This window comes from Marmota monax, unplaced genomic scaffold (genome assembly GCF_021218885.2).
Source record: "Marmota monax isolate L192 unplaced genomic scaffold, Marmota_monax_Labrador192_F-V1.1 WCK01_AAM20220418_F8-fsc00002, whole genome shotgun sequence".
Lineage (NCBI taxonomy): Eukaryota > Metazoa > Chordata > Mammalia > Rodentia > Sciuridae > Marmota > Marmota monax.
In genome coordinates, this window is record NW_026693571.1 from 21,595,006 (window position 1) to 21,619,806 (window position 24,801).

The window sequence follows — 24,801 nt, forward strand, 5'->3', positions numbered from 1 at the left end:
ATCTGCTGGTTAGAGCCTGCCTTCTCCTTGTTCTTGAGTTTTCCAGTCTCCCCTCCCTTTTCTACCTCTTCTCTATATATCATCTCTCAAGCCATTCTCCTGCCCTCTTTAGGCTGAATTCCAGTACTGAACTATGTTTTCCTTTCTTTTCTCTTACTCATTCTTTCAAGGAATTAATTTCATGCAGCATTTGCTATTGAGCCCTGTAATGCCCCAGACCAAACTATGTGATAATTCAACCTTCTTTAACTAGACTTCGAGGATTCTTCCCCATTGAGTCTTTTTGACAACCAATTAACTACTATTCATTGAATACCAATTATACATCAGATTCTACATTAGGAACTGGAGATAAAATGATGAACAAGATAAAGTGCCTACTTTAAAAGAGTTAAATAAACTCTTTTACAAGTAAGTTGTAAATTTAAAAATGAAAAATTTTACAACTTTTGGATGTTGTTAATATGGTAGTGAGTATGCACAGGGATTTCTTCCATACTATTTAAAATATAACCTCCTTGGAAAAATTGGTACAGGAATAAATGAAATATAATTATGATGTCATTCTCAAAAGGTTATTAATGGCCTAGCTGCATGGTAGGCACTGTTTACATGTGGCTATTTAAATTTAAATGAATTAATTGGACAAAAGTTAAAATTCCCATTCCACATTAGCCACAGTATAAGGGCTCAATAACCATATATGTTTAATGACTGTCATTTTGAAGAATATAGATACACACATGTTTCTTCCTACAGAAAGTCCTGTTGAACAGTACTGGTCTAGATAGCATGAAGATGATGGAAATCTTCCATTCATGATAATAGTAATTGGCAATAATTTTATGTGTGAGACATTATATACATATATGTAGGTGTGTGTGTGTGTATATATATATATATATATATATATATATATATATAGACATATATATTATATGTGTGTGTGTGTTTGTGTGTGTGTGTTTGACTTATTTAATCCCCACAAAAATGTAAATACTGCTACTAGACCCATTTTACAGATTAGGAAAAAGAGATGTCTAATCTTATTGCTCAATATCATTCAGGTAGCAAAACACTAAGAAATGAATCCACAGTCTGACAGTAGAGTCTATCTTCTTAACAAAGTATCATAACGTCTTGGTGTGGGACACTGAAGAGAATGAAGAAGAGATTTTACACTGACAGGCAGAGCCTCTATAGAAATAAGAAGTGGATATTTTTGTCAATATCTTTGGCAAGTATGACCTTTTTATGTCTATGAAATTTATCCAAAATAGGTCTTATGGACCAGAGGTTTAAATGGAGTCAGACATGCAGAATTCCAGAGTGTTAGAACTGAAAAGAACTGACATATTATATGGATGAAGAAACCAAGGCATGCAAAGATTATCTGACCTGCCCATCATAACAGTTAGGACCATAGTGAAAATTAGAGCTCAAGTTTCCAGTGTGTGTGTGTGTGTGTGTGTGCGTGCGCGCGCGCACGCGCGAGTGCAAGCATGTGTGTGTGTGCAAGCGTGTGTGTGTTTACACATGGCCCCCATTGGCATCCAGAACTTAACATTTCCCTGTATAGTATTTATTAGTTTAAAAATGAACTAATCTTGAGAAGATATTTTCTTCTTCCCAGAGTGTTGGCTACACCAGTGTAATTGATTTATTAATCCATTCACTTTCTTTTTGTCTAACCTTTCCTTATTTTACCCACCCATTCTTTCATTCCTCCTTCACCTTTACAACAGGAATTCACAACCTAACTACTAATTCTTTCTGAATCATAGCAGTTTTAGTCCTTACACATGCTGTTAGGAATTTGGAAAATATGTCATAGGTTCCAAATCACTTTAAGTGAGTATTCACAAATTTGCTTCTGCCTTTTTTTCTGGGAGAGCTCCTCCTGATATTGCCTCACCACCTTTTACATACTCCACCTTGCCAGCCACCAAGATGCACGCAAAGAAAGCACTATTGAAGGAGTTTTCGTTGAGCTTTTTAGTTTCTGTTCCACTGCAAAGAGGTCATAAGCTTTCAGAGCATAAAACAGTCTGAGTGCAGCTGACAACCCAAAGGGTGGGCTAGAACACTGCAGAAAGCTTCTTGCCTTCTTCTCCATCGCTGAGGACAAGTTCGAGCCAGCAGCCGACCTAATCAACCTTAAGACGCGAAGTCCCAGGGCGCGTCCAGTCCCAGGAAGTCTGGCTCGGGGTTTGCCGGCGTGGTGGAGAAGCTGGCAGGCAGCAGGCTGAGCTCCACTGGACACAGCCTAGTGGCCCGGGGCGCGCCCGCTGCGCTCTCAGAGTCCAAGTCTGGCGCACCGCAGGAGGCAGGAGCGCTCCCCCTAGCCGCGGCCGCTTCTGCCCCCAGGTGTCTCTCGCCCTGGCTCCAGTGAGTAAACCAACAGCAGTCTCCGCCTTCTCAACTAGGCGTGCATCTCTCCTTCCATCCTTGCTTACATAAGGCGGGCGGGCGCGCTCCCGCTGCCGCTTACCCCCAGCAGAGTTGGGCTGTGCCCTCCACGCCTTCTTGGCGCGGCAAGCGCCTCCGAGTACCCGTGCGTCCCACTCTAGGAGGTGACTCTTTGGCCACCCAGCACCGGCAATCGGGGCGTCTCTTCTCTTGCTCGAGACCACTGAGATTGGAGACGGGAGCGCCTCACCGTGCCCAAGCTTCTTCCGTCCGCTCCCTTCTCCTCCCACTTTCCCCACATTCCCCCACCCTCTGGTGCCTGTGTGTGTTCCTCACAGGCTAAGGGACCCGGAGAGCAGTCCATGCTCGGCGCACGGCGGAGCTGCGGCTGCTTCTGCCGCTGAGGGGAGCCGAGAAGGTGGCGGTCTTGCGCCTCCCTGGACTTCCCAAGTGGGGGCAGAGCAGTCGCTCGCGGGAGACGTCAGTTGGAAAGGCACAGGGAAACAGGAACCTTCAAACTCCTCCTCGGCGTCTCCTCTCCACCCCCTTTGGCCCCTGCCCTTGAAGAAAGTGGAGTGTGGCGTTTGGCTGTCGTTATTTCTTGGGACTGCTTCGCCGTGCACGGATTCAGCGGCTGCCCAGTGGGGCTCTCCGCTGTTTGCGCGTCTCTCGGTGTTGTTCCCTCCGGCACACCTCTATCGACGATGAGGAAAGGTCTGCGGGCGACAGCGGCCCGCTGCGGACTGGGACTAGGATACGTGCTGCAAATGCTCGTGCTACCTGCCCTGGCCCTGCTCAGCGCCAGCGGCACCGGCTCAGCCGCTCAAGGTAAGGGGGTCCGCCAGGCTAAGCGGCCACCTCCCTTCGCTTCTTCCTTCCCTCCTTCTACATCTCCTCTTCCCTAGTTCTTCTGGCTTCCTCAGTCTACCTCGTTGCTCTCAACTGGAGACCACTTTATATTCCACTTTCCCAACTAGTCAAGAAGCTTTGATTATTGCGATTTTTAATCTGTCTTCCGAAAGGGGCAAAGATGGACCAGGGACGCACGGGGTTTGGACAACGCATCCGTCTCTGTGCATGTGAGAGCCGGGGGTGTTTTGCACTTCCAGGTCCGCACGCGCACGTTGTTGCATAGTGTACACACAGAGGTTTGAAGAGACTCTCGGTACGGGTGGCTGTGTGGTTTGACATAGATGCACCCTGATGCGAATGGTGGGCAGAGGCTCCCCGCGCTGTGCGGTAGCTGGGGTTGCACAGCCTTCACTGCATCTCAGCTAAGGAAATGTGTCCATTACCGCTGAGGACCCAAAAGCGCTGGTGCCCCTTGGCTGCTGCTTGGGGCGCTGTGGAGAAACATAGCCCGGCCGGACTTGCGTTCCCAGCCAGAGGCAGGCCACTGGTGTGCCTGCCTCTGCACTCTTACCCTTTCGTATCTCCTTCCCACCAGGCGCCAGAGAAACTTAAAACCTCTGAGCTCTGGGGGAATAGGCTGGTTGTTCAATCCAAATCTGCAACTCCCCGAGGTAGCCAACCAGTTCATAACTCGCGACATTTTAATTTAATGCGTGTGAGATTTACAATAAGTGTCCGGAGCCTTGGGCAAAGCCAGGCTGGAAGGACAGCGGTTGGAAGTTGTGGGTGGATAAGGGAGGAGCGGAGACCCCGGGACTGGTCCCTTCACTCCCTTCTTGTTCCCGGAGTTTGAAGTGGTGGCGACAGCTCCCAGCCTTAAGGGGAAGAAAGAGCCAAAGTTGCCTTTACCAAAGTCTCTCAGGTCATCTGGGCCCCTAACCTACACTCCAACATAGTCCACTTAGATCTTTTCGCCCAGTTGGGTGGTGATAGCTGGCTTTGGAGAAGCAGAGCAGCTTTTTCTGAAAGCGGGTGGTGGTGATGTGGAAGGAAGCCTATTCAGCATTCAGAGGCAATTCAGGGATCTCCCCTACACACACACACACACACACACACACCACTCATACACATCTTGGTTATACTTCTTTCCAAATTTGGAGAGCTGGGGAAATCAAGGAGGTAGCCCCAATTCCCGGGTGATGCTCAGACACTGGATTTTCCCGTCTGCATTCCATCTGATCTGTGAGAAGCAAGAGGAGCTGGGGGCAAGGGAGGGGGAAGGTAGTGGTGGAGTGGAGTGCCTAGGCAAGGCGAGTGTGGTCCGGGTGGGGAGGTAAGTGATTAGCAAGGCTTTGTGAATTAGAGATAGCTACTTCGGGTGTAAATTTTCCTGCTGCCCTGCTAAGTGGCCGCGCTCATAAATCCTTCCTTCCTTTTCTCGCCAGATGCCTCCCATCCCCGAGGTTCTGCTCGGGTTTTCTTATGCATACCTCCAGAGCTCATCTATCTATTTTACCATGGAATCTCCATTGGGAATCATATGGTTCTTGTTATAGATTTCTTGAAATTGGTAAGAAGTTCTCAGGGCGGTAGCCCAGGATACTTAGAGGAAGGTATTTGGAAGCTTAAGTGAGCAACCTGATGAATAGATGTGGAATCAACCGCGTGACTCCCTATGGAATTCGCCTGCTGTTATTGGGCGCACAAAGGACTGAGCCATGGGGGTGGCCAGGCATGGGACATGGTGAGAGAACTGTTTGGGGAAAGGACAAGTTAAAGTCTCCAAAGATGCCAAAAGGAGATAGGATGCCTGCTGAGAGCTTACAACAGTCCAATTAAAAAGACTGGGAAGAAAAGGGATCAATAAAGATAATCAAACAGGACATAGTAAATGGATTGATATTGAAAGAAGAAAGGAGAAGAGATTAAAAGAAAAGACACTCAAGATACACTTGAGTGTTTTCCTCTTGCACTTTTTCTTCTTATAGACCAGGCAATTCAAGAGTTATTTTGATCTTAACTCGAAAAAGAAAGTGTATTCTGTGGTGTGTATACATTTCTATGCACAGTTCTCCATTTACTTCATTTAATTCTTTCAGTTTCCAGTGATTTTTTTTTCTTAAATTATGTGTCCTGTGAAATGCTTCCACAACCACTTTTATGATTGTTATTCTCCATGTTCCAGGACATCAGCTCTTCCTGTGTTCTGTTAGGTATCAAAAGAAACAGAAAGCACCAAACTCTTCCATAAGCTACTGTCCCCATCACTGCTACCTATTATCCCAGCCAATTTAATGTTGAACCATCATTAACACTTCCCTTTCAGAATCACATATTTACAGTGGGCTGGCAGTCAGACATCCATTTCCTTCAATATTTCTCAGGTCTACTCATTTTGCATTAGAACAGCCCATGCCCTCAAGCTATGATTTCCTTGTTCTATGAGTTAAAGACTGGAGTGGAGTATTTTTATGAATGTGCAATTAAAATAGAACAGTTCATTTAAGTACTTTACCAAAAAAACATTAAATTTTTGATCCATTGTTGTAGAAGTGCTGGAAAAAATTAGAAGCTTTGGAAAATATATGTCTCTTTGGAGATAGCCAAGGAAAAAACAGGTCTTTCAGAGCAAAACAGAGTGGATGTTATTTGTGAGTGCACTGAGTTTGTAACTGTGGTTTAAAGACCGACAGCAGTCATTTTAAACAGGTCCTTGGGAAATTCTCTAGGCTTTAGGCAACAACTTTCTTCTTTCCTGCTATGCTCTAATTGTTTCATTCAGGATTGCTGGGAACTCCTAGCTCCAGGGAATTTGCCGTGCTTCTGATTCCAAGAATGAAAGATTTTACTAGTAAAGGCAGCCCAGTGAGTGAAAGTATGGATGTGTGTGTGTGTGTGTGTGTGTGTTTCTGATTTGTGTAATTCTGAATTAGTGCCCTCCTGTTGTATAAATGCATTTTATCTAGGCTACACAGTATTGATGTGCTGCTTATCTAGCACCAACTAGTGTTATGTTCGGAGTGTTAACACCTCCGAACTCAGAATTGAAAATTACTAAAGATTCAAAACAGATTGGAATAATTCTCTGTTATCTTAATTTATGGTGTTTTTAAAAACCCACAAATATTACACTTCTTCCAATGAAAGAATACTTTCATGCATATTGGTGTGGAACAAATTGACAACTGGTGTTGAAAACAACTGAGTTTCATTACAATTCTACCATATATTTTTCCATTCTAGGGGCAGATTCATGAATTCACTTTGGAAATTTTCAATAAGAGAAAGTATGTTAGTTTATCTTTGTTTAGAAAAATAATTTTATGTGTTATGGCTTAGAAAGTGCTTAACTGTCTTCAGGGAACAAACTTTTTAAGCATTTGCAATAAATGAGAAATCATTAGATCATAATAGACATGTGCATGCCCTGGTCTTCTGTTTTCTGGATATGGAGGATTTGAATTTAAACAAGACAGGTTCTTTGGAGTATCTACTATTGGACTTTGGGAACTGCTTTTAATCAAAATTTATACTGATCTAGTTTTAGCAAACCCTTAATGATAGGAAGGAGGCATCAGCTCCATTAGGCAAACCCTGTTAGCTTATTTAGAATTATTGTTGAGACATAAATATAACTGTTCTCTAATGTATGCTAGTGTCTCCAATTAGTGCAAACAGCAAGAGTATGCTCTATTAGGCCTTAACTGCATTTAGCACTTCTCTGATTCAGGTCATGGCTTTGCTGGAGCAGCAGAGGGAGTCACTCTCAGAAGAAACATTAACATTACAGGCTGCAACCACTTCCGGAGAAGAGTAGGGAAAATGGTGGGAGTGGAGACTGAGCCAGTGCTCCTGCCTTGCAGCTTTGGCCTACATCTTTTTTTAGTTTGACTTTTGTACTTGTGGCAGTTAAAAACAATCCCATTCACATGTTCCCACACATTAAAAACTTATTAGCTCCTTTGACTTGAATATAGTATAAGAGGTACTTCTCATAACATTTTTCTCCCAGACAATGTGCTGTTCCTTAGGAACATAGAGTTGAATGAGACCTCAAGAAGATGGGCTTACAAATATATAGTACAATTCACTTGCAAGAATAATTCACTTTCTGAAATATAACAGTAGTCACAGGCATAGTATTTTCTGGATTTAGATATCTGAGATAGTAAACATAGGTTAGGCCAGGATTCTGATTTGATTGGTGGTGGGAATTCCAAAGTTTCTACTTAGAGAAACTCAAGGGGGTGATTTAGATGGAAGCAATTTTCTTAAAGTTGTTTACATCTTAACAGTATGTTCCTTAGATTTCATATGTATTTCGTCCTGCTTTGGGGAGGGACCAGCTAAGGGCTATGTGTAGTGTATACCCATTTTATCAGTTAGCAAAGTGGTTACCAGTGCTTTATAATCCTGCTTCTAAGCTTCCTAGCTGTGTGACCATGGATCAGATATTTAGCCTCTCTGTGCTTTAGTTTCCTCACATGTAGAATGAGAACCATATATGCTATACGTCAGACTAGGATTGAATGAATTGATACATATGAAGCAGCTAGAGCAGTGTTTAACTCACAGAAAGTAAATATGATTCCTTGGCTTCCAACTCTAAAACACCAGCAAAGCCCAAGATGTTAAAGGAATTAAAGACCAATAATTTTGAAACTTAAAATGAGAATAACTGTGGGAGCTGCTTTTCCAAAAGTAAGAAATGGAGTTGTCTAAGGAGACACTCCAAAATAGATCACTGCAGACTTCTAAACAGGATCAAATTCTTTGGACAACCTGTGGGTGTCTCACTCTATTTCTTAGCCTCTTTTCTTCCTTTCTATATTCTCTGGGAAAAATGAACCCACTAGCAGTTCTAAACAAGCACATGTCATGTCACTGCCAGTTAAGTCCTGGCAACAGTCTCTACCCTTGACTTTGTATCTTTACAAGAAATATTTAAGACGAGTCTTCAATAAATCTATAAAAAAGACTTCTACAGAAAACAAAACAAAATGTCATATACAGGCTTTCTGATAAGGGTTCCTAGAAAATGAGCCCTTTGTGCAAATATATGTCAACAGTTTTTCTTTAAAATGAAATGGATGAAAGTACACAGTCTAAGAACATAATCAAATTGTTTAATAGTACAAATGTTTATCATTTAAATTCACCAGAATTTTCATTTATTCATACTATATTTGCAATAGAAAATTTGGTAGAATTTATGACAGCAGAGGTAACATTAATATATGCAATATATGTTTTAAAACATATTTAATTACTTATAATTGTATTAAATATAAACAATAAACAACTATTGTTATTTCTTTGCACACTACTTTCTGGCAAATTTTTAAGGTAAAACTAGGGATTTGCAGGGCTTTCTATGTTACTTAGCATTATTAAGGCAGATTTTTCTTATACAGAATTAACGTTCTGCTCTAAATTATTGATAGCCTGGTTCTGCGTTTAGCCCTAAATCTTTCCTCACTTCTCCTGTCCCCTTCACTCACTTCCCCTCTTTCTTTCTTTCCCTCCTTTTCCCCCTCTCCTCTTCCCTCTCTTCCTCCCTCTGATTCCTTAAATCTATGTATGGACTCTTTGATTTCATTACTTATTTGTATTTGTTATTGCTTATGTATTTGTGTAGGAGGGCTGCATGAATCTGAGATTTGGATATTGTTTTAGTATTATTAAGTTCAAGAATGTTTTATTCACAGAAACTCAATGCTATTTTTATGGTAATTCCTTGAAACAGAATAAATTTGCCTTGAACAATATCAAAACACTAGTGTTTCATTTTTTCCAGTTCTCAAATAGAAATCTAGTAACTGGGTAATTTACTGTTTTTATTGTTGTAAGTATTTACCTCAAAATTTATAGAGATTTTAATTGATAACATTTTATACTAATACTTTTATAATTAGATCAGAAATAGAAAATTTAAAAAAATCTTCTTTACTTGTTTGGAGCTATTAGAATAATTTCTGCCTTTTCATGAAAACTTAAAATATATCATACTGCAAGTTTTGGGACATTTATAAACAAAATATTACAAAATATTGAGCTATAATTTGAGGAATAAATAAAAACGTTTTGGATTGAATTCGTAACATGGATTCTCATTTTGAACATTGACATTCTTCATAAAGTTGCTCCTTCAGGACTATATAATGATATTTTCAGATACACAGATAAATGTAACAGATTTTTATAGGTACTTAAAACACATCTAGCCTTCTGCACAGAGTCCATAGTACTAAAGTTACCATGACATTACTTAAACTGAAGTTGTAATTTAGAAAGTGAGCTAAAGCTTCCAAAGTGCCAAATATGCAGCTACTTGTGCTTACACCATTGTGCCTTTTATTAGCATTGAGCAGTGACTCAAAAGTGTGTTGTCTTGTAAAAGTGAAACGTAACATCTGAAATCGCCTACGTGTGGGGAGTGCCCTCTGTAAATTAAATAACCAACTGCTTCCCATTGCCACCACTGCACAGTGATGGGAGAATGCGGAGAACCCCAGGAAACTGAATTATATTGACAAGCCTGTTACACTTCTCATTTTGAATATCAGTGTTCAAAATAATCATGTTAACAGATGATATTGATTAATCAAATTTAACTCCAGAGTTACCAATCCTATTTATTTAAAAAATGTTGTGTGGATAGGGGGCTTTACCTTCATTAATCATTTTGTCATGTAAATTCTGTGGCTACTTTCATTTCTCAGCAATTATGAAAGCTATAAAAATGCCTCATGTAAATGAACACATATTACGTCCTCTTCTAACTAAGGATGTTAAACAACGGAAGCTCTGCAACAGTTTAACGAGCTTATTGATGAATGCTAACATTTCTCATTTTCAGTCAATGTCTTAATTGATTATTTAATCATGGACTGCCTCAACTTGAGTATAATTCATTGTCTTTTTTTTTTTCACTATTGAGAAGAAAAACCTTATATAGAAACATTCCTTTCCAATAAAAACAGACCAGTGCTTTCATATTAAAATGTATCTGCAGTCCAATTATAAGGTAAAATATTTCCATGAATAAAAATGTAGTTTTCCCTCCCAAACTTAAGAAAATTAATATGTGTAATAACATAATAGTTTAGCATAGAAGTATATCGAACTAGTTGGTATCCTTCTATAATTGTGTAGAAAGCTAATTCTTTTAAATTAATTATAATAAACATTCTCAGTGCAAGTTTACTACAATATATTAGGGTGCATGGTGTAATAATATCCACTTATAATTATAGCAAAGAAAATTCATGTATGGGATTAAATTTAAAGGGAGCAAATTCTAAAATTCTATTCCATATGAATTTTAATTTTTTACTTGTATTTAAATTTGATATTTTAAGTTATAACATCAGTTTTTAGAATTTTAAGAGTCTAAAAAGTTCTTTTAAGAACAAGATCAAAGAATACTCCTTAACAATGGTATTCTCTAACTTTTTACACATACTAAAAATGATAGTCTGTGACAACAGCACAGCTTTTTTTGTTGTTGTTGTTTTATTATACATGATTTCCAGAGACCTGTGTTATCTCTAATCAAAGCAAACAAACAAAAAATTACTACCAGTATCACAACCAAAGCTTGGAGTGCAAAAATGAAATAAATAAGGGCAATTTCACTTCTGGGTGATATATGTTAGCATTGAGATTTAGCTTTGGGTAAAAGCAACATGATATATCTTCATTAAATAAAAAGCTTGCCCAAATATATACATTGTAGCCACCCAGTGGAAGTATTCAAGTTTAGCAAGTAGCAATCTTGAAATCATTCTAAATAAAACAGTAATTATGTTTTTGGGGGTTTTTTGTTTTTTGTTTTTAGCAACTTTCCTTTTTCACTCTGGATCTCCATGAGATGATGAAAGACTTAAAAACTTAAAACTTAAAAATTTGTTAGGTAGGGATCAAATTTAAGAATTGAAGGAAGTTAAGACTTTTTTCTCCCTGCCTATCAGAGCCATCACTCACAGAACATGCAGAGTGGTGGAAAACAACTCAGAATCTGAGGGGAAACAGACATGTTCGAATGATTCATTATTTGTGCTATCCAGGACAGAGATCTAAGATCAATTCTTCATCTTAATATTATTTGACACTTAATATTATCTGACTCGAGACTTATCTAAATAAGTCTTGATTTGCACTTATTTCAATTAACATAGCAAAGTAATTTGGAAAGTATTTTAAAGGCCTATATGTTTAAGAAGTTAATTATTTACATGAAGTGAACTTGGATATTCTTGAACCAGTTTGACAGGTTGTATGTGTTGGAAATATCTAGAATTAAATCCATGGTATATTGATATCCTTCAGTGGTCTTTGTGAAGTGCACTGCCACTTGCTGAGCTACTCTCTTAAACATTGTCATTAATAACAATGCCAATGTTATTTTTTAAATCTCACCTGCTCATAAGAAATTGAGTAATATTTCCTTAGAATGTTCTTAGAGACATTCATTCCCCTGAAAAGGATTTGCGTAAGTGTAGTTTATCTTTTAAGAGAATTATAATACATATAAAAATGGTATTACTGTCTTTTTTTATGTATTGATTAAAACATATATATATTTATTTTTTGTTTACAGTTAAACATGCAATATTTCTACATAGATTTAAAAGGACCACAGTGAAAAATTTTATATTTTACTTATATGAAAAAGAGTAGAGAAGTGGTTGGGAAAATTTTAACAGTGGATATGTTTTCCCAGTGGAAAGGAGAAGAGGTCATTTTACTGGATTTACTAGATATGATTTACATGTCATTTTGAAATGAATTAAGTAACTATGAAATTTTTTTCTAGGGTGGTATTTTTAGGCCATGTCTTAGTGAAGCAAAGAATTGCAAGGAGTAATTCTCTGTGAGCAGATGTGATTGTGCCAATTTGTGTGTGTGTGTGTGTGGTGTGTGTGTGTGTGTGTGCGCACGCACGTGTGTGTACCTTTTGGAATGTTTTAGGAGTGAAAGTTCATTTTCAAGCAGATTTGGCAATATCCTCAAAATAAAAAATGAACCTATCAAACAAATGAAAACATACTTTTTAAACTTATAAAACAAATTCATGAATAGAAAATCAGATTTAATCATCCATTTTCAATTATCTTATGTTTCTTATGAAAAAATTATCTTATGTTTCTGCAAAAAGTTACCTTTCTCTTGATGCATTGCTAAGTCATTTCCCTGGTGTACAATAGGGATGCCTCTACCTCATAAGTGAAGTGGCTTATATGATAGAAACAAGTTTTTCTCCTGTCATCCAAGTGATCGCCACTTCCACTGACTTGTTTCAAATGTGTAGAGAACTTCTGTTCTTTTCTGATAGTTCTATGGTGGACTATAACTCATTGACCAAGGGAGAATGTCCACTTTCATGCATGCAGGGGTAAAATCCTTTATTCACTTCATGACTCTCTTTCTCTTTCTGGATGCTCCCTCGGAGGGACAACATTCTCTTAGTAAGCACCCTATGTGAAATGACCTCCTGTATGGGCTGATCGAAGAAGAGGTCAGCTGTGTTATTCTTCCCTGACCAGAATCCAGTGATGGTTGGTTTTAACCTCTTAATCAAATGGAGTTATGCTTGATTTTTTTGGACTCCCTCAGATGCCATATTGGTGGTTTTATTTCCAGGATTATCCATTATGTCCATTTAAAAGCTCTATTTAAATGGATGAAGAAAGTTAATTGAAAGGGGAGGGAGTGAGGTTGTTACTAAGGAAAGAATATGCAGAATTTCTTTGAGGATATGGTGATGATATGCCTCCTTGTTTATATTCAATATTATAATATTAATGTACAAATTTTACATGATATACCAATTTATATAGATATATAGTATCTATTGTCATGTTTTCATATCACTTGGCATTTTTGAGCTAGGCGTTTTAAGCCATGCAAATAAATCCTAGGATTCAGAAAAGTATTTTGAATATTCTTTATCAGACACATATAACATAGGGATTTCATAGCAAAATATATAGTCTACTGTTAAGAATAGCAAAGTAAATAATAATTCCTCTCAAAGTTTTGTGATTGCAAATCTAAATGTTAATGAGAGACGTTGCCGTTTAATGCTGAATTGCAAGGTTAAAAGAGGGTCTTAAAGATAACAGTGAACTCCAGAGTACTTGAGTTTGTTTTGCATTCAGTGACAGTCACTAAATTAGGGAAAGGAATGTTCAAACAACACACTTGAGGAAAAGTGATTTTTATAGAAAGGAGCCATTTGTGCTAATAGCCAGTAACTGCACATAACCCCGCTGACATTAAAAGTCCATTAGCTAAGCCCAGTTTAAATAGCAGCTGATGCAGTGTCAGCTAAATGTACATTGGAATTTTTTCATATAATGCAGTAATAGCAGTTCTACAATTTTTTTTTCTAAAACTATGTACATTAAGTAAAACAAATGTCATCTGATAGTAGTAGCAGGGCTGCTAATAAACAGGCAGAAGTTTGTGATGAAACAAAAGTAACAGTCTATATAACAAGAAGATAATAAATGGCATGATGATTTTAAAAGGGAGACTTTGAGAAAAATCATCTGGAGAAGCTTAAGCTGACATTCAGAAAGAGTTGTTTCCATAGAAGCACATGAAGTACTTTGAGATATTCATATAAAGTGAAATGATTTTTTTTTTTTGCTAATAGTTGCAGTAGTTTTTCCATGTATTTGAAATTACAGGAGGCCTCCTCCTTAGACACTTATGTGTGTAAATGGGAAAGAGGGTGAGGAGATAGCAAAGGGAGCAAATGAAAACATAGGTATAACTTAATATGTACTAATATTTTAAGGTGATTACTATGATTATATTTTTGAAAGCAATATGGTGTATTTTTGCTGTCTGAAATGAAATTGAAGGTGAAATGTTCATATTATCCTCGGAAGAGTTCCCTAAATCTGTGTTTTTTCATCTTTGTAATATTTTACAATCAACATTTCAATTGTCTAAGACAAGTATTACTGAAAATTATACTAGAATCTAAAAATCTTTTAGAACATCTTTAAAGTATTCTCTAAGCCAGTGTTCTGTAACTATAAAACAATTGTGGAGACAAACCGGGCTGCTCAGTAGTCTAGTGTGTGAGTTGAGAACAAGGCAGTAATTAATCAGTGGCTGTCGCACGCACACCACTATGAAGTATTAGGAGAACCTCCAGGCCCACCTCCCCCTCCCCTATTATCAGGCCATTAGTGAAACCCAGTACAAGTAACCGTGATGGAGCCCTGTGAGAGCATATGACCCCAGTAGCTTCTGCATAAGCTTTGTGAGCATTTTCACAATGGTCACTGGAATTTCCATCACACTTTATAATACTCAGAATTCTTTATTCCATTCCCTAGATACAGACATCACATCTTTTATTTATATATTAAATATAAAATAATTTAAAATTATTTCTTAGTAGCACAATAAAAATAACTCTGCATTTCTTGAAAAGAATATTGTAAAAAAGAAAGTGGCAAAGAAAAAACAAAACAAAACAAAAAGGCTTACGTTTGCCCACAATGGAGTAGAAGAGATTTCCATTTTATGTTAATAAATTTTCATATAAGCACTTCCTAATAAAATAAAGAAATACTCCTCGGTGTTGTTAACTGTTTTAATTCATCTCAGACCACTGTAAATGCTCATTTTAAATGAATTGGGAGCTTACATGAATAGAGTTTTTGCAATTAAATTACTAACCAAAATCCCTTTTACTAACATATTACATGAGAGACTTGATGAACAATCTCGTCTTTAGTACGTAACTCAAACATTAATAACAGATGGAAATATGCCTCAGTTCAACCATTGGGCTTTGATTTTTAATTCTAAACCTACTTCATTTTTTTTCAGACCAAAGCATCTTTTTAAAGTCACCATTTTCCATATGGTTTTTCCTTTTGTATTGCATAAATATTAATTATATTGCAATATGAAAAAAGAATGCCATTGTGTTTGGTCACGTAATGAATTTGTACACATCTATGAACCAGTATTATGACATTGAATTATGTTTAAAGTAACAAGATGATGCAAGATTGACTTAAATAGGACAATTATTACATTAAAGTTTTTAATAGTTTTAGAAAAAATGCTCTGCAATGTTAATATACCATTACTTTCTAAATAGCTTCTCAACAGTATTTTGTATGAATTACCTTTTAAAAAATCTTAAGTAAATACAACAAGAGTATTTTTCTGTCACTTGAATTTGTTCATTTATACATTATAAAAACAGTTTTTTTAAATAGTCTTTAAGAATGTCTTTAGTAATGTTTCATATTTTTTAATAATGTATCAACTGTAGTAAAATGAGCTAGTAGTTTTAGATTTGTCTTTTTTTTTTCTTCTTTTCTTCCCCCCCCCCTTTAAAATTTCTATGCTTTGACTACTGGGGAAATAAAAATATATTGGATATATGTCTCTGTGTGTGTCTGTATGTGTTTGTGTGTTTGTGTGTGTGTTTGTGTGTGTATTGGGGTCTGATAATTTCATAATATAGAAATGTATTGAAATTTATTGAGAAAATATTAATGCGTAGCCAGGAGTAATCCTGTGACAACTGGTCATGGGCAAATAATCATGCAAGCCTGTCAATAAGTCCCTTGGTAAAGGTGAACAGTCTGCTAACTCTTTGCTTGCAATTCCATACAAGTTAAAAATCTCTTAGTTTCACTTCACTCTGGAGAGTAGAAGATGAGAGTAATCATCGTATTTATGCCATAGAACTGTGAGGATTAATAGGGTGATCAAAAGAGAAGACCTGGAGCAGTTCCTGGCACCAGATAAGCCCTGAATGCACACTGATATTTGTTGCTGCTCTTGCTATTTTATTCTTTTTTTTATTGGTTGTTCAAAACATTACAAAGCTCTTGACATATCATATTTCATACATTAGATTCAAGTTGGTTATGAACTCCCAATTTTACCCCAAATACAGATTGCAGAATCACATCGGTTACACATCCACATTTTTACATAATGCCCTATTAGTAACTGTTGTATTCTGCAACCTTTTTATTCTTGTCACAGAAGTCTATACTATATTGCAATTTTCATTTGCATTTGATATTAATATAAAAATAATTGGGGTATCAAAAGAATGAGAGAATATGTTCAGTTGGGGTATCATCAGGTGGAAGAATGTCACTTGGACCAGAAAAGGCATATTATCAGAGGTCAAATTTTTTTAAAAAAATTGGTAGACTTTAAAGTCACTCTTACTATATCCACTTAAGTCATGAGATTTTAATTTTTACATTAAAATCCATTGGAAAGTTACATGTTTGTTTCATTTTAGGGACAAGAAGGCTTAAGTGATTTTGGTTGTTGTTGTTGTTTCCTATACCAGGTTCTGAGTCTAGAATACATCCCAGTAAAACTACTACCTGATAAGCTTCAGGAAGAAATTTGGTTTATGTGTTTCTACTATACATTGCTGTATTTGTACAATATAAATTAAAGAGTAAGAAAAAACAATTATCAAATTCTTTACATTCTACTGGTAGTTAAACTTTTCCTAGAGAAATTGAAACAATTAACCTTCTTCACTTATGTCAGAAATTTTAACACAACAAAGCATTTATTGAAGTGATAAAAGCAAAAATTAATTAAACTGAAATTTCTAAGCAAGGCCAAAGTTCTATATGTGTCAGGGGCCATATAACAATAAAAGCCAAGGAGATATTAATTAGATACCCAGTGTAAGAACTTCACTTAATAAAATATATTTTGGACAGGATTATTTAATGCACAGACTAGCTGAACTCTATAGTTCACAGGCATACTTGTATTATATTTGTGATATACAGGTGAGGAGAGACTTTCCAAAAACATAGTTGTATCTGGAAAGAAAAAGTCTATAGTGTATACTTATAAGCAGAAGGTGTATGAGAAATTAAATAACAACTTTATTTTTAAAATCTGAACAAATAAAAACCCTTAGTTACAAAGAATATTCACATGTATAATATACATGTGTATATGTACATATACATACACATTTGATATTTGAATCACTATGACATTTATAATCTCTCTTTTCTATTGTTTTATATTCTTATAAAATTTAAATAAGACAAAACATTCAATTTTTTTTAAATTCATCAATTTGATTGGAAGAACATACCTAATCAAAAATGTTTGTAACCCAAACTTTAATGCAATAACATAATAGATGCATTAACTAAATAAATAAGGACAGTTCATCCACCACATCAAAATAATACTAACTTAGGAATCACTTTAAATATGTTCATGGAACACTATTTCATTTGTAATTTTTTTTTGGCCAAAAGTCAAAGTTCAGTATTCTTTTATTTCTTAAACTCTAATATACTCCTCCCCCAATTCTCCAAGTGCTGTGCTATAAGGTACATTCCACCTTTTAAAGGCAATATTAGTAGGATCTAAGTAATCAACAGTGTGGTTTACTACCTACATAATTATGAAAATCTTATCTTTATAGGATCTTACTCCTTTCACAGAGCCAACAAAAACAACTTAGAATACTTTTAATGACTGAGTAAACTGCTTAATTGAGGTTTATGCTGCATATAACATTTAGTTTTTAGTAGTTTTTTTGGATAATTTCCAGGGGCAAAGAAACGACAATGACTAAGAAGATGAGATGGTAACTTTGATAACTTCTAGAATATACCTGTTTTGTTTTAAAGTCAAACTTCTCAAAATGTTGATGTTCTAAAAATTAAACTGTCTTAGGAAATACTATTAGGTGACTTTGGAAAGTTTATTTTGGTTTGTTTCAATGTTTTGTTGTTTTCTTTTATTGCAGCACTGGGGATGAGGATTGAACCCTAGGGCACTCTACCATTGAATCTCAGGGACAGCCAGCCTTTTGTTGTTGTTCTTGTTGTTGTTTTGGAAATAGGGCTTTGCTAAGTTTTTGAGGCTGGCCCTGAACTTGGTGATCCTCCAGCCTCAGTGTGATTACAGACATGTGCCATTGAGCTTGGCCTTTCTTTTAAATTGATTGAACAATATCTATATTTTTTTCTGGAATGCATGATTATTTGCTATTATTTGACAGGATAGAAGAGCAATTCAAAAAGTCCAGTTGTTAAAGAAATTGGAAAAAAAATATTTCTTGTGGTCTTATATAGGTTTGGAAAAATTTAAAGATATTCAAGCATCAATGGTGTTATATTAGAAAAGATGATGTATGTTATCTGCATATTTCATAAATATGTTGATATCTTTGAACTGATACACTGAAGAAGTTTTTTCCTGCTCCCTGTCCTTCCCCACCTTCCTCTATCCTCCACACTAAAGCCAGGAAAATCTAACAAAATTCATCAATAGCGCTCTCTTTCTCAAAACTATTACCTTAAATACAAGATCTAAACTTCTTAATGAGATCGACAAGGCTATGTGTGTTTATCCTTCTAACTATACTCCTGGATACTCCTCTCTGGTTATAGTCTCCTAAGACTTTGCACCTTCTGCAGATCTGGATCAGATTGTTCCAGTGCAGCTCCAATATGGGGGAATACTTCAAGGTTTTCTAGCAAGCCGCCATGCTCATTCATTACCAGATTTCACTTGTGCTTCTTCCTTTCCAGAAAAAAAGTGTATGTTCTCATATTCTACACCTTCTTCCTGGCTTAATCCTAGCATCTTTACGTCAGTTTAGATGTCCATTCCTTCATAAAACTACCTTTCTTATCCAACTGGATCACTCTTCTTTATCTGTGTCCCCAGCCCACATGTCATCATGATGAATACAGGAACCCTATTCACCATGGTATCACCAGCATGTGGCACAGTGTTTGGCACACAGTCATCATCTAATAGACATCCTTTGAACGGTATCAGATGAGTGCAAATTTTGTTCATGTATAAATAACAAAATATTTAACAATAACAATGTATAAATTAGAGGGGATTTTTGTGATGACCCATGGTGGTGGAATTAGTGGAAACTTTCCAGGTTCTTCTCATCACTAATTTGAGAGCTCCTGGACCTAGGGTGGTAAATGTGAAGTTGTAGGTGGAAATCAAAACTGTCTTAGGAGTGAATGTTTACCATCTCTTTGATACTATGTGCTATAGTTTAAATTTGAAATGTCCCTCAAAAGATCATAGCTTGGTGTCCAGCCCGTGGTGCTATCAGGAGGTGTTGGAACATTTAGGAGGTGAGACTGAGTAGAAGGAAATTATATCATTGGGGGCATGCCCTTAAAAGAGATGTAGGAACTCTGGCTCCTTCTTCTCTCTCTTTAGCTTCCTGGCCACCATAAGATGAGCAGTGTTGCTCCAGTATGGCACTCTCCACTATGATGTCCTCCTTTCACTGTAGGCCTAAAAGCCACATGGCCAGCTGACCATGGACTGAAACTTCTGAAACTATAAGCCACAATGAATCTTTTCTCCTTTTGAGTTGATTATCTCAAGTATTTTGTCACAGTAATGAAAAGCTCAAGCACTAACTAAATAGGGCAATCTCTTTAGCTTTAAAAATTCATTCCTAACTTCTTATTTTCTATCCTGTAATTTGGAGCTATTAAGGAATGAACAAACCCTAAATAATTGATGGCTAATCAATGTGAGCACAATTGGGCTCTAACTGGTTTGGTCATACAGAAGTAAGAGTTATGGAGGTTTTCAAGTCAAGCAATACCACAATATTCCCACAAAATTTTTCTAGCTATTCAGTTGTAGAATTCTATCATGTGGAATATTAATAATATAAATTGACTCTCCAGATGGGTGATAAATTTTTCTTTTATATTTGGATTATTGTTGTGCCAAATACTATGGACTATTTTTTTCCTATTTCCACAATAAAGTAAATAAGTCTCTTCAGGTTATGATAGTTTGATGTGAGGTGGGTTGTATAAACGTAGCTGTAGGGGTAGAGGCAGTATGGCCAAGAGTCAAGAACAATAAATCTGTTTTGGACTAGATATTCACCCAATTGTATCCCTGTAGTTGATTATTGTTTGAAAGGGTTATTTTGGTTTTGGTTTTTGTATTTTTATAGGACCACAGCCTATTATCTTTGGGCAGGATATTTTGATTTTTGGATTAGGAAATAGTATACTGAAATGTATCATTATGAACCATTATTGAATCAAATATTCTCATAGGCACTTTTAAGGTGACCAAAATATGTTATGGATTATGCTATGCTGCTAGCACAGAGGAAATTATAACAAGTAACTGCTACTTTTTTCTTAAGACTTCAGTAAACACAGCCCTAACTTGCCCTGAATAATTACCACAGAGAGCTATGCAGTGGTCTTTAACTGGTAGTTGTTTGTAATCAAGCAGCCTGAATCTTGCCTTGACATAAAGCAGAGGAAGTGGTTAGGAGACAGACCTGTAATTATCAGCAGCAGGTGCCCATAATGGAATGCCAGAGAGATCTTTAAAGATGCAAATATTACTTTAGGAAAAACTTCAAGACTGTCAATTTAGACCAAAAGGCATTTAAAGTAAAAAGTGGCTTGAGAGCTATATTAGAAGAATACTTCTTTGGAAACAAAGGAAAATATAATAAATTTCTTTAATGTAAATTAACCTCTTCCATCTACACAGTTCTATATGATCAAGATATGGAGTCTAAAACAAAAATGGATGCCACTTTCAGAAAACGGATGATTTATCATTTGACATTTTTTGGTTATTAAAAGGTTTATTTATGATATAAACAAAAGCATTGCTATTTATTTTAATAAGTACCATATGAATAAATTGGGCAAACAGCACTTTCATTTCTTTTTGAACCTACTTTTCAAGGCTTCAAAGGACACCAAATCTTGATGTCATCATCCTGAAGGACCAAAATTTTTTGTCAATTGCTGCACAAAATGACACTTTTCAGTGATAACAGTTTTTAATTTCAGCTTTTTTTCCTCTAAAAGAAATAAAACATTAACTTCTCTAAGAAGTCCTGAAGAATAATGAATAATATAGTAAGATATATTTGATAACACTTTGTAGGTAAGGTATAAAAGAAATATTCAAGTGATAACCAGCACCACTTTTAGAAATGTACTTAACCAAGTTACTTCAATAATGCAGTATATTCCAGTATTTCCTTTTATCTTTTTATTTTAAACTGTATACTACTGTGGCTTATATTACTTACAGGAAATTCTGTTATATGAGGAATATATAAAAGAAAACCAACAAAACTTAATTGCCTGGTAGTTTTCTGCATTTTTAAATGGAGAACTAATTCATTCTCTCTCTCTCTCTCTCTCTCTCTCTCTCTCTCTCTCTCTCTCTCTCTCTCTCTCGCTTTCTCCCCTCTTCCCCAAGTAAGATAAACTTTAGTTGTTTTTATGTTGTGGGGGTAAATAAAGCTCATGGAATTGAACTCTTTCTGATGGAGAAAAGAGTGATGATAAGTCTGTATGACCCCATTCATTCTCAGATGTGCTTAGCACATATTTTGGGGAATATTTGTTTTCCTGCCTAATGCTAACTGTGTATTTATTATTATGAAAACAGTGGAGACGTCAATCATTCACTGTACTTGCCAGAAATGCCTTCAGCTCCCACAGTAGTTGTATGTCAAAATCCTGCCCTACTTAAAAGGAAGACATAAAATTTATTCTGGAAATTTACCAGAGCAGACCAGCCCTCAAAAATGCGAAGTAAAAGATCTCTGTAGCTAAATTAAAATAAACTTAAGTCACACTTGACGCATTACGCTTAAGATAACTCCATTGAAAAATGTGTAAGTTTCAGAGGGTCTTGGTCTTATTCAGTGTGAATACCAAATAAGGAAGGAAGAGTCGAGAATCACCTAAAAAGCCAGATGGAGAAAAACTAGAAGGAAATAATATTTTTATGATTTGTAATTTACCTGCATACTTATTTGGGATTCTTATTCTTCATATTGTCAAGTAAATAAACTAATCCAGACAGTAGGGCAATAGCTTATATAGGTGTAACAACACAGCCAAGTAATTGTCTGAATTCCCAGTAGCTGCATTTTAAATTTATGTGAGGATAAAGATGTGATTAGAAGTAAAGATATGGAAGTTAGACTATATCCATGTATTTTAATATGTTGTATCTTCTCTCAGACCAGGTTCAGTTAAGCTTTTTGTTTATGGAGGAAAAAAATACAGTACATCTGAGATTAATTTAACTCAGGAAATATTAATTACTATATCCCATAGACATAAATGAGATGGAATAATAAAACATATCTTTTAAGAAACTTGTTAGGAAGATCAAGTATTACAGGTAAAATTTGTAAAACCACAATATGGTAGACTGGGCATGACAAAATAATCAAAATATTTTAGAGGAGATGAAAGAACAGATAAATGTGCTTTGGTGCTAGAACATTCTGCTGGGATAAATTCAGCTGATTTAGAGAAAGGACTGAAGCAAAACTGTTCATTGCCTTTAATAATGAGTACCACTCTCACTTACCGTAGAGAGGCTACTGAAAATGTTTTGTACAACTGTGAAGGACAATATCCTCTCTTGACCTCTTTCCATTTTCTTCCCCTTTAAGTTTTGAGAGCAATTCTTCCTTCAGGCTTCTATTAACAGCTCTTGTCTTTTTGTTGAATAGAGGAGTCGAACAGAGGCCTGGTCTCTGATTTCTAGAGCTACTCTCTGCCTTTACTCTCTCCCAGGGTTGCATTCCATTTCTGCAGAGTAAAATGAGTCTCCAATCCAAATTTAGCTGTTTTATTACACATGTTGTAGCTAAGCCACTTAGGCCAGACATGACCACATCCCTCAGCAACAGAGTTTTGAGTTTGTCAAGTGGTGCAGGTTTGTCGTCTCCTTTTAAATACAGTTTTACATCTTTTAATACTTGTTTGGATTTTGAGTAATGGTCTCTTTGGCACTCTGATATTTATAAAATGATGTCAGAGCTTGAAGGTAGAGGATGGTTGGCTTTTGAGATATTTCTCCTTCTCATTGAAGGGAAGGGGACCTGGAACATGAATCTCCATGGGTGGGAAAATTGATAGTTAGGCGTAAGCCACCTGTAGAACTACTTCAAAGTCAGTCGTAGAAACTTTTATAATTAGTAAAATTCTTCAGGGAACTTTAAATTGAAAGGGCCAGGGGGATTTATATGAATGACTCTGAAATATAGATTTTAAATTTAAAACATAAGACTTTTTTTGCCTAACTTCTTTCACATATAAGTTTCAAAATGCAGTTAATAGATATTAATTTTAAATTTGATAATATAGTAATTAATAATTTTAGAGTTGTAATTTCCTTACTCCATAGTCATCTAATAAAGGCTTTTTAACTTTTTTTTTTAATGTATTGCTGGAGTAAACAGAATATAGAATGCCAATGACTGTCTCTGAGACTGGTATTTTTCTAGAGCTGGTATTTTCCAGTTTTAGAAAAGTGAATGTTAAAAACAAAAATGTGGGAAGAACGTGGGAGAAGAGTGTAAAGTGATTTTGCAGTATAGTGGCACAGCCGTGCACGTGGTAGGCTCAAATAAAAGCTTCCCAATTCATTGGATTAAAAATGCCTATAAAAGCGCTTCATATTTAGATTAAAAACAAAATCACCCTGAATTTCTCTCAAATGAAGTTTGCATAATTCTTAAATTCTATTCTTATTTGGAACAGTATAATTCTAAAAATCAGCAATTCATTTTTCCCAAAGTATATGAAAATAGCAATTGTGAAAGTATTTCACAGATTCTATGTTAAATGCATATATACAAAAAATGCATTGGCATCTCTATAGATACCAATTTGAAGTCTGTGAAGAAAGATAGAGGTTGAAACCTACTACACTATTTCAAATAACTAATATTGCCCCATAGAAATTGAGAATCTCGTTTTTTATGAAATCAAGATTTGTTTAACAATACACACACACACACACAAAATAAGCTTGGAATATATTTTGTCCCCTTTTACCTTATTATCTATCATTTCACAGATTGGGAATTATTGTCAAATGACCATCATCTACAAGTAGTTAGCTACTCTATTCAACAACAAAAAAAAAATACAAAACCTTGACAGTGACCTTCTGTAAATTGATTTACTTGTCTTAGTTGATTTCTACTTCAAAATATATTGAAATTCAACTGAAGGAGCCAAAATGAATTTTTGGATCAAAAAGAAGTAATACTTCCAAACAGGTATCATTGACATAAGCAATATATTATCTATGCAATCATACATTGCATAATGACATTTGAATTAGTGATAGACTGCATATATAATGATGGTCCCTACAAGACTATATTGTCTAGTGACTTTGGAAGTCTTAATTCATCAGGTATGCTCTGATGTTTGCACAGTGACAAGATAGCCTAATGATTCATTTTTGAGTACTTATTCCTTTGTTAAAGGGCATATGCGTATACATGTCTCTGTTTTTAGAAATAGCTTTAGCACATTGATGAGAATTGCATGCAGTGAATTTTTTTTATATAATCTTGGTTGAAACATTTCATGATACATTTTGAGTTATACATGTTTCACTTCTTTTATCTTGTGGAATTTACAAAAGTCATTTGATTAAAAATTTCTAGAATGAAACTCACAAGAAAAAAATAAT

General features: G+C 36.0%; 1 protein-coding gene across 2 annotated transcripts in view; it reads left to right on the forward strand.

Moving 5' to 3' along the window:
* Positions 1-2,473: 2,473 nt before the first annotated feature.
* The window catches only part of Unc5c (unc-5 netrin receptor C), a 370,561-nt gene continuing 348,233 nt past the window's right edge, over positions 2,474-24,801 (forward strand). For both annotated transcript variants that reach the window (XM_046458973.2, XM_046458974.2), the window contains exon 1: positions 2,474-3,237. In XM_046458973.2, the coding sequence (XP_046314929.1) occupies positions 3,114-3,237 (124 nt within the window). In that variant the 5' untranslated portion in view covers positions 2,474-3,113. The remainder of the gene's footprint in view (positions 3,238-24,801) is intronic.